Source organism: Malaya genurostris, chromosome 2 (assembly GCF_030247185.1).
Source record: "Malaya genurostris strain Urasoe2022 chromosome 2, Malgen_1.1, whole genome shotgun sequence".
NCBI lineage: Eukaryota > Metazoa > Arthropoda > Insecta > Diptera > Culicidae > Malaya > Malaya genurostris.
This window is the reverse complement of record NC_080571.1, coordinates 269,433,219-269,444,949: the sequence shown is the minus strand read 5'-3', so window position 1 is coordinate 269,444,949 and position 11,731 is coordinate 269,433,219. Positions and strand designations below refer to the sequence as shown.

The window sequence follows — 11,731 nt, the reverse complement described above, 5'->3', positions numbered from 1 at the left end:
AATAGGTATTCAGGAACGATTGTGTTTTTTTTGGCGCAATGCGATGACGCTTTATCCGGCCAAAACACGTATTGTCTATCAGCATGATGTTTTTAAAAAAACGGGATCAAAACTTTCTACATTCGTTCTGGTACACATATTGATTGATTGCAAACCCAGATGGCTTGAACCATGGCTTAGAAATGCCTTTCTCGGAAATGACAATATACAGCATAACTTTAATCAACAAGCGGCGTTGGGAATTCAGCGTTGAAATCTGTGCGTCAGTACATCCCGGGGCTCGTGTCTTCTTTTGAGTCTTTTCAATGTTTTGCAGATGTACTTCTTTATTCCGAGTCTTTTCAATGTTTTGCAGATGTACTGGTGAGAACAGTTGAACTTTTTTGCGGCATCCCTTTGACTCTGTGAATCCTTGTTGTTGAAGGCACGAGAAAGAGAACGAAGTACTTTTGCGTCCATAATTTTTACTGGTCTTCCACTACCTTCCTTACGAGCAGTTGTTGGGGATCTTAGGATATGGTAAACAGTCGAAGCCGCAACATTTTCGCTTTTCAAATGTTGTACCGTATACTTTTTGCCGAGATTTCTGTGCAGTTCGTAGAACTGTACAATGCGCTCGTGAAATACTTCTTGTTTCGACGGCATTTTGAGCAAAACTGAACAAGCAAGAACAAAACAGAAAAAACCAACAGAAAGAGGAGAAAGAGAGCTAACACATACACACTCTTAGTTCTTTCTGAGCTCGTTTGTTGTTGAGCATACAAGCCTCGAAAAAATTCCAAAATTTTAGTTGCCACCCGTTAAGCTAATATTATCTCGTTAGCCGGCTGCCCAATTCAACAATTTAACAATTGTTCGCGGTAAATAATAAAGTGGAAATAATAAACAATCCAGACGCGCGTTTAATCTTTATCTATAATTTATAGAATTTGTCACTACAATGAATCAACTATTTTGTTTCCTTCAGTTTCCACGAATAAGAACTGTGGATCAAGGCTTCCTGGAATTTCAATATCGGATATTGTTGAAACGTTCACTCGGGAAGTCTGTGAGTTTAGTGGTGTATCCGAGCATTTTGAAACCGGATCAGACTAGGTCGCACGCGTATACTACCATTACTGGAATTTATACTAACAAATATCCTTCTCCCGTGACTTTTGTGGAGTACGCTGTAGTTTATACGGCCTCCAGTAACAACAAGTGTTGGTCTAACATCCTGACCAAAGAATTCTGGGATTACAAGAAGATGTACATTAAAGGATGATTTGCCAGTTCCAGGTCGGATCATTTAGAAATTCCCTGTACAATTTCAGTTAATCCCGAGCGTAGTAGCAACTAGGGGTGGTCGCTCAAGCTCAAGATGGTTTGCTGGATGTGTGTATGTCGGAGAGATTGTGTGTGTTTGTATTTGAGTGAGTAAATGAGTGTGTGTCTGATGGTAAGTCTATGTATGTGCATGTATTAGTATGTTAATAGCAAGTTACTGCAGGTGTATATTTCAACAATCTGTAACACCAAACTTCATTACTAAAAATTAACAAGAAAAAAACAATTATTATCCATAAAAATTTGTCGCATATTCTAGTAGATGCATTATTCGAGGATTAAATCCGTATTAAAATGCCCTAATTAACCCTAACATACCTACTTATTACTATGGGAATGTAACTGCCATAGAAGAGTTACCAGTTCATAGTAAGATTCAGCCCTTTCTAACTAACCAAACGAGTTATCTATGAAACCCAAAAATTGTAAATGATTCCAATTGCTTTCTTTTACTGGAGTATGATCGCTTCAATCAAACATAGATTGAATCAAACCAGACGTTCAATTTTTACTATATCAACAAACAAATGTTGAATTTACTTATACCTTGTTTTGAATGAATACATTTCGACGTACTTTCTGGATTTCCTTTTATATTCTATAATATTTTACTGATTAAAATTATCCAATTATTGGATATACAGAACAGAAAACGCTCTACTCGGGATTGAAAGTCCTCGTTTCTTTCTGTGCAATATATGCACAGAAAATCTAGTTTATTAGAAATACAGCAAAATAAAAAAATCCGAGTAGTTGCCTTCCACATTCAAACACAAAAATTGTCAGTTTCAAACCAAAACATGAAAGATTGGAATTGAAATTGGGCTGGTTCAAGCCAATGTTTTGAAACAATCCAATTTCGATGTTAGTCTACTAGTTATTCATTCAGTATCCGATTGTTTCACACAATCATCGGTAGAGTCCAACTAAAAAGTCCAGTTTCAATAAATTCACACTCAATAATTCTATCTAACTTTAAATCTTAGTTCAATAATTATATAAACAATAAAAAAAACTTTTTGGTGTAAGATTACTTATGAAGATGATATTCGTAATCATACTTCATTGTATCGAAATTCGTTTTCTCTTTACATTTATCATTCTTATTAAATTTCATTTGAACTTTTATACTTTTTCATTTTGTTGTAATTTTCTCCTATCCATTCCTTCTTTCATTGCATTAAGCTGTTATTATTAATTCTTATGGGCCAAATATGTTGGTACGAAATTTTCGACAAACCGTAAGCCGGAGAACGGCATTGCACAATCGTTTTCAAAAACGCAATTTCACACTCTTAATGATAACTCATAGGAACAGTTCGCTTTCACATCTCATCCAAGTCAGTCCATAAAACAAAACCGCTTACATCGGAACGAAAGAAACCAAGTACAGTATTGTGTAGTGAACGATAGAACGACCTTGAAAATGAATGAATCAAACGAACAAAAGCTACCGCCGGTACGAAAGAATACAATTATTGTTGACTTCAAGCAGTGCAAAATTCGACCTTCGATACGAGAACTTGAAGGTTTGCTTAAGGAGCAAATGCATCTTGACATTAAACGTGTGCATTTACTTCAAAGAAGAAGCGAGCAGCAACAAGGGCCCGGCAATTGTATTCGCGTCTTTTGCAGTGTCCGGATGCATGTTGGGGAGTTTAGTATTTCCTTTATAATACTTACTTCCAGGTATAAAAGAGATAAATGAAGAAAACGAACCGTTGATTCTGTGGAACTTTCGGAGCACAGGAAGAAACAACTAACCAGATTGAGGATTCAAAAACAAGTGGCGGTCCAGCCGTCTGTTTAATTATACTTCAGATAAACAGTGTTCCTAGTTTTCTAACTTTCTAACCTTTTTCGATCGTATATACGCAAAAGGGCGTATATTACAGCTCTTCCCCTTATCATTAAACTTGATTTCCTATCAAATCCTATATTATTTACTTCTGATACAATTCAAATTCGACAATCAGGTTATCCTGACTAAACTTAAATAAAACATATTCGATATTCTTATATCAGAACCGAAGATAATCAAATTATTTGTATATGAAATCCATGTCCACCTTTGCGGATCGTTTTCTTCTTGAGCGTCTAGGTTCCATTTCCGACAATTCCATCGGATCCAATATCGAAGGAAATTTTCTCTTTCTGCTTTTCCTTTTTAACTCATGCTCTGCAAAACCTTTGAAATCTCCTTCTTCATCGTTGCTCTTATTTAGTCCAACACGGTCCTCCCCGTTGGGTAGCATGTATTTAGATAATACATTTGGCCTTCTATGTAATACTTCAATAGCCCTCAGCTGAGCGCGGTGTGCCATAGTTGGCACGCTTCCAATCGTAACCTGAAATGTATTTTTAGAGAAACGTCTTAGAAAAGTTGCTTTCAACCAACGCATATGGTAATGAGGATTATGGTTTTTGTACCACACCTCATCACCTTCGATCAGGTTATCCAAAGGATCGGTAGTCTCCTTTCCCCTAAGAGGGGGAGTATCAATAGATGACTTTTCATCAGTAGGTGCTTTTGGTGTGGCCAATTGCCTTTTAAAATGGCATTTTGGATTAAGTAAATCTATAAGTGTTTTAGGTTTATACGATAAAACTTTTTCTGATGGAAATTTCTCATCATTCGTCAAGCAACTATTTCTATATGTAAACAAAAATAAATTAATTTGGTCCTCTAGACTCACTTCTTTTAATTCCGGCTCCATTAGGAACTTTTTTAAAACCTCTTTCGCAGTTCTAACAAATCTTTCTGCCTGTCCATTGCTCGAAGGATGGTATGGCGGACTTTTAAACACTTTAATACCTTGTCTTTCTAAAAAGTTTATGAAATTGTGAGAACTAAAAGGAGGACCCCCATCTGATACTATCACGTCTGGTAACCCAAATCTGGCAAATAGGGCTACCAGCTTTTTCAGAACTTTTCCTGTGTCAGTGCCGTTCCTCATATAATCTATTTCCAGCCATTTAGAAAAACTATCTACCATAAGTAAAAACGTCCGATGCTCAAAATGAAAAAAATCAATATGAATCCTGCTAAATGGTCTAGTGGTAGGAATCCATTTGGATTCCGTTTTCGGGTTTGGTGTTATTGCCATACTATTACATTCATGGCAAGTTCTAACGAAACGTTCTATATCTGCATTTATGCCATACCAGTAAACAGAGCGCCTCGCCAAATGTTTCATCTTTACCATACCGGCGTGGTTGGCATGTAGAAGTTTTAAAACTACGCTGAGCATTTTTTGTGGAATAACGACTCTGTTCTGGTATAATAAACAGTCATCAACGATTTCTAAATCATGTTGATTTGAATAAACATTAATAAGCTGCTTATCTATTCTTTTTGGCCAGCCAGTCCTCATATATGTAATTATTTTCTGTAGAAATTCATCATTTTTCGTCATTTGACTAATTTTGTTGTAATCAATAGGTAACTCTTTTGTGAAATTAATGCTTCTTACACACTCAATATCATACCCCTCTGGAATTCCTTGTTCCAACGGAAATCTAGAGCAGAAATCTGCATTTCCCATTTTGGCAGATGGTCTGTATTGTATATCGAAATTATATATAGAAAGTTCTAAAATATATCGTTGTAGCCTAGTAACAAGAAGAGAGTTTTTACCCTCTTTTCCAAAAATGCCAACTAAAGGTTTATGATCAGTGTATACTTGAAACTTCTGCCCATATAAATATTTATGAAATTTTTTTATTGTAGAGACCAGGGCTAGAGCCTCTAAATGCAGAATTGGATATTTTTTTTGAGCTGAATTAAGAGAAAATGAAGTAAAACATATTGGTTTTTCAACTCCCTCTATAATATGTGCAATAACGCCGCCTAGACCATATCCTGAAGCATCGGACACAATGACTATCGGTTTTTTTGGATCATAAAATTCTAAGAAATTCGTATCAACTAAGGAATTTTTACTTTCCTGAAATGCTTTATCGCAGTTCGCGTCCCATTCAAATTTAGTTCCGTTTTTCAGTAGATTGTATAGGTAATAAAGCTTTGAAGATAAGTTTGGGATAAATTTGTTGTAATAGTTTAAAAGTCCTAGAAAGGATTTCAATTCAGAGATGTTTTTCGGTACCTTTGCTTCAGTTATTGTAGAAATTTTACTTGGACATGGCAACAACCCATTTTCAGTTAAAATATGACCCAAATATGGCAACGTTGTAACAAAGAATTTGCATTTTTCCCAGTTAACTTTTATATTTGCTGTCGACAATCTGTCCAAAACCAGCTCTAGTTTATTTTTGCAATCTTGCAGGTCTTTACCTGAGATTAGAACATCATCCAAATAGCAGAACACATGTTCTATTCCTTGTAAAATGCTATCCATAACCTGCTGAAAAATGGATGCGCTGGATGAGGCCCCTTGTGGTAGCCTATTATAAGTATATAATCCTTTGATTGTATTTATGACCATAAATTTTCTAGATTTTTCTGATAAGGACAATTGAGTATAGGCTCCCTCTAGGTCTAAGGCGCAAAATACTCTGCACCCCGCCAAACCAGCGAACAGATCTTGAGCTACCGGTAAAGGGTAAGCATTAGATACCAACAGTTTATTGATAGATACTTTACAGTCTATCACTAATCTAATGTCATTATTCTTTTTCATAACAATAACGATCGGAGATGCCCATTCACTTGTTGTGATCGGTGTAATGACTTTTTCTTTCTCTAATTTTGTTAAATAATCTACTACTTTATCCCTCAATCGGTATGGGACACTATAAGCTTTCTTGAAAATCGGTTGTTTGCTCTTTAGCACCAGATCCGCTTCATATCCTACAATCGGTGACGAAAAATCTTTAATGAACACTTTAGAATATTTTTGCTTTAAATCCCTTATCAAATTCATATCATGAAACCCGTTTATATTATTGACTTGAGAAATAGTAAAATAATTTCTCCAATTATTAAAAAATATATCCAAACTGTCTCGTCCAAGTAGCGGAATAAAATTATTGTTACAGTCCAAAATTATCAAGGACACGTTTGCCTTTTTATCATTTATTTTGGCTGTAACCTTTACCTCTCCTAAGATTTTAAGTTTATCCCCATTCACAACTAATAATTGTTTATCTGATTTTTTCAATGGAATAGTGAAATTTGTTTCAAATTGGTGTTTCCCCATTACAGTAACTGAAGAGCCGCAATCAACTTCCATTTGGATAGCCTTATCTTCTAGGATCACATTTAATAGACATGGGTTATTAATTTTATTTATGGACGACACCAACATACAAAACATATCACCTTTATCATCATCGCTTTCGACGTCATCTGCTTTCATCCTGTTAAACATCTCGCTTAAGTTCCGATCCGTGCTTGTTCCAGGCTTGTCCGAGTCCACGAACTTTACTGTATCTCGGTGTAAATTCTTTAGTCTAAAGCACTTCTTTCTTATATGGCCCTTCTTACCGCAAAAATCACAAATAAATTGAGAGTAATCTTTTCTAAATTTATCCTGTTGGCCTTGCCATTCGGCTGGCTTTGATTCATATTTATTTCCAATGTAATTGTGATTGTATCGACTATAAGGCTTGAAACCAAGTCTACTCCTAACAGAACCCTTGGATGGACCTGCTTGATTGGCCCTAGCTGCATCCAAAGTATCTGCTAGTTTCCTAAATGCTGCCCCATAATGAGGTTTCACTGTGTTAATTAGATCAAAACTCTCAGTTTTTTTTCAATCCCTAAGGATTTGGCGTTACACTTGGCCATTTCCCACGTCATAATAATTTTCTCCGTGGCCTCAGCACTCAATTCTTCGTCTTCATTGAGAATTTTCTCTTGAAGACTGGTATCCCTTATTCCCGAAATAATACGATCTCGGATCGCTTGATCCTTAAATGTACCAAAAGAGCAAAATTCAGCCTGTAACTTAACAGACAGAACATAATCTTCGAGTGATTCGTCCGGTTGCTGGACTCGATTAGAAAATTTTAATCGTTGAACCAAACTAGATGGTTTCTTGTCAAATCTACTCTTAAGTTTCTTAACCATATCATCATACGATACGTCATTTAAATTTCCAACCGGATATTGCAGCTTCAGTTCTGCGTAAACGAGTGGACCCGCTAGGGTTATAAAATGAGCTTTTTTTAAATTTACATCTATATTGTTCGCTAAGAAACAAAACTCAAGCCTGTCAATCCAATCTCCAAAAGAAGCACCCTTTCGGTAAGGCTCTATTGAAGACGCCATAGATAATTGTGCCATATTTCTAATATATTTGAGACGAAAGGTAAAACAATTCCCAATAATTAGTACCCAATTATTTAATTGAATATAATAAATTGATAAGATAAAAAAAAATCAATTGAACGACTCACCCGACTATCAGATTCTTACTGCTTTTAGTTTATAGCATTTACTACAGCAGCCGTGGAGATTCCGCACCGTCTTTGCTATTTAATGCCCTCTGCATCAACTGGCTCTCTTTTCAATAGGTGACGTCAAACTCGCTGTTTCCACCTTCTAATTAAAATTGCTTCCTTGAAATTCTGTATCGCCTTATTCAAGCCTTTGCCTTCTAAAACCTTCGATGGTAAATTTCAGCCGCTTCCGACACAATTCCTATTTACGAAGTGTCTCACGATACTACTGCAAATCACCTGAATGTGTGAAATACAAATTATAATTAAAACTTTTGTTACTACATAAATGAAGAAAAAAAATCAGAAAACAATGGAACTATTTGTTCCCAGACAATACCAAAAAAAAATTCTTTATTATATCTTAATTCAAAGAGAACTGACGCTCTCGCACAAAATGGCGTATTTCACCACACTTGTTAGCATCAAACCGCAATTTTTCCAATTTTATCACCTTTCGGATATGGATACACGTTCCGCAATTTACTGGGAACGATGCTCAACCAAGAATGTACTTACGATCAACATCCGTCAAATATTTTCCTTTTATCCTCGTCGCCACTTTAGTATTTCCTTTATAATACTTACTTCCAGGTATAAAAGAGATAAATGAAGAAAACGAACCGTTGATTCTGTGGAACTTTCGGAGCACAGGAAGAAACAACTAACCAGATTGAGGATTCAAAAACAAGTGGCGGTCCAGCCGTCTGTTTAATTATACTTCAGATAAACAGTGTTCCTAGTTTTCTAACTTTCTAACCTTTTTCGATCGTATATACGCAAAAGGGCGTATATTACAGGGAGGATGTGAGCGATGCGGACAGGTCGATTCAAGTGGAGAAATTAGGTCGAAAGGTACTGGTATGGCAAGCAATATGTTCCTGTGGTTTGAAGTCAACCATTTTTTACACTACCGGAACTATAAATGCAGAAATCTATCGATCTGAGGGTCTCCAGAAAAGATTGCTGCCTTTATATAAGAAACATAGTACACTTCCACTGTTTTGGCCGGATTTAGCGTCGGCTCACTATGCCAAAACCACTCTCAATTGATTTGCGGAAAAGGGTATAAATTTCGTTGAGAAAAATATCAATCCACCAAAATTCTCTCAGCTTCGACCCACCGAACGATACTGGGCAATTGTGAAGAGGGTCTTCAAGAAGACTGTTAAGATAGCTGGGAACATGCAGGAGTTCGAAAAAAATGGGCTCAAGCGTCCAAAAAATGCGATGAAACATTTGTCCGGAACTTGATGAAGAGCGTTCGATCAAAAGTTCGAATATTCGTGAAGGAATAACATAATTTCATCCGGTTTTCATTATGCTCAAATTTAACCTCGTACAATAAAGGATCAATTTTTAGTTAGAATAAAATATCGTTTTTTATCATAACTTGAAAGAAAAATTTGTGGATAGCTTATTTTCGATACACTCTTTACTAGCCATGCAATGATTCTGTACGCTATAAATCGGCTGCGAAGTCGGATGATACAGAAAGGCCAAATTTCACAAAAGGAATGTAATGCCAAGACTTTGCTTTTTAAGTTGATTGTAATTTCAATGCCTGTGGCCTTTATTATCGTTCTCACTTCCACTACCACTTTCTCACTTCACTTGATTTCATCTATTACCAGTATTATGCACAGTGTAGTGATCACTGTAGTGAAAAAAATACTATTTTCCTACAAAATGTTAGTGACATGATGTTACGATGAAGTGACTTCCGTGAAAATGACCTACACTCACTTCATTTGATTTCCACCGAAACGTGATACCTATAATAAGGGCCACAGTTTCCACTAACTAATGATCCAATGAATTACATTATTTAAATAATGACAATTAGACGTTTACAAACCATAAAATAATACAAAGAATTTATTTTCGATTTTGGAAAAATACAATAAATTTTTCAAACCACAAAGCATAAATTATAAACATCATCAATTTAAATTAAATTGCAACTTGATTCCTGTCGACAAAAAAAAGTGGAACGACTAACGCATTCCAACCACTTCACATCACACAACACTGCTCATCATTCTTTTCACCTTCACCTCGCCCGGCTGCTGGTGATTTGCCTGTCGATAGACTCAAGCCCAGCCGGGCTCCACCTTCATCGTGAAAGTACTTATCCTTGTGTCCCGAATAGTTGAAACTCTTCATTTTCACCCGTTCGGCCTGTGCAACCTCTTCGCCTTCCTGGTTCAGTAGAACGGTGCTCATGCTGTCCCCGGTAGTCCACGATTGACCCTTCATGATCAGAGTGCCGGCTGAATTCGCTTTCTGCCCGGCCGATGCCGACATGATGGTGAGGGTAGCGTTGCCCTCGATCTTGGCCGATTTCGGAAATTTGTAAATTACTTCGGATGAATCTGCCTTGCGTTTGATCTGCCAACCTTCCAGCTGGTAGGCCTGCTTGGATTTGTTGTGAACTTTGACAAATTTTCCTTCCGGGTCGCACTCGGTTAGCTCGAGATCACCTTTCGCTGTTGAGGTGACCGAGTAGTCCAAGGAATCGTCCAGCACATTTCTCCGTCGTTTCAACGAAGGGGTACGAAACAATCGCGAGGAGGTGCTAAGGGCTGCCGCGGTGGCAGTGGTACTCGTTACGTTCGGTGTGATGTTCAGGCGAGTTTCCTCCGACGAGAGCAGTTTATCGTAGGCAGCAATTTCCATATCCAGCGAAATCTTGATGTCCATAAGATCCTGATATTCTTTCAAATGGATAGACATCTCATCGCGAAGACGATTAATTTCCCTTTCCATTTTTTGTCGTTCGTCTTCGTGTTGAGCACGTTCGGAAGTGAGACGATTTTCCAGGCTTTGAATGCGGGCATCGTACAGTTCGGAGATTTCATCACGGTTCATTCGTAGTTGGGAATCGTATTGGTCGCGAAGCTCCTGAAGTGTCTGCTGTAATTTCGTTTCGTACTGCTCCATGAGAAAGCCGTCAATTTCGCTGAGTTCGCTTTGTCTTCGCAGCTTACTTTCGCCTAGCTCTTGAAGGTGAACTTGCTCTTTGAACGTTAACTCCTCTCGTAAGCTTTGAACGTTATTTTCCAAATCAACGCGTAGCAATGTTTCATGTTCTAAATCTTTTCTCATATTTTCAAAAGATTTCCTAAATTTCGCGGCTTCCATCTCACTTTCTCTCAACTCTTCTTGAAGTTTTTTCCGTTCCGAACAGGCACTGTTGTAATTTGACGTTAGTTCAATTACCCGAGCTTCACTGATTCGGGCATCCTTTTCCACGTCGGCAAGTTCCTTAATTTTTTTGTTCAGTTTCATCCTTAGCTGGTCGGCTTCCTCCCAGTACCGTTTGGCATCAATTTCCACCTTTGCCTTATCGCGGGCCGTTTCATCCAGCAGCTTTCTCGCATCGGCCAGTTCGCCCTCGTAGATCGACTTGAGATTCGCAATCTCCCGATTGGCAGCATCCTGGTTGGCGGTTGTTTCCAGCGAAAGCCGTGAGTTTTCTTGTTCCAAAAAGCGAACACGTTCTATGTAGCACACCAGACGATCGTTCAGGTTCATCAGGCTGTGCTTTTCCTGCAACCGACTGCGCCGGGAGGGACTGAGTGCCGTTTCGGAAATTTCAGTCATACTGGACACAGTCGAGGCCGACGAAGAAACCGACTGAGCACCGGATGTGGATGTCGCCTTGGCGGCGGATTTCTTCGATCGTTGAGACATTCTCACTCGAGTAGATTAGCGCTTGTCAACCGGATTGATCGGAACCGGCGAATGATCACGTGTGAACCTATTGTTCCACACCGCGATGCGTCGCTGGAAGGAAGCCATTGTTATTTCGAGTGTGCTAGGATAGAAACTTCTCACGTACTCACCAGTAAAACTTTACAAAAGTATTTCTTTTTGTAATTTAAAAAATTTCCAACACAAATAATTTGAGATTTCCGTAGACTGACACAGTTTTTCTACGTTTTGTTCAACAGTAATTACTAGTTAACAAGAATAAGGCGCGCTTTCATCTTTCGCCAGC

General features: G+C 37.8%; 1 protein-coding gene across 1 annotated transcript; it reads right to left on the bottom strand.

Annotated features, from left to right (window-relative positions):
• Nucleotides 1–9,577: 9,577 nt before the first annotated feature.
• Nucleotides 9,578–11,731, bottom strand: LOC131429973 (lamin Dm0-like). The gene is made up of 2 exons (XM_058594532.1): nt 11,577–11,731; nt 9,578–11,517 (listed from the first exon to the last, which is right to left on the bottom strand). The coding sequence occupies exon 2, from the start codon at nt 11,422–11,424 to the stop codon at nt 9,745–9,747; it is 1,680 nt and encodes a 559-aa protein (XP_058450515.1). The 5' UTR covers nt 11,425–11,517; nt 11,577–11,731; the 3' UTR covers nt 9,578–9,744.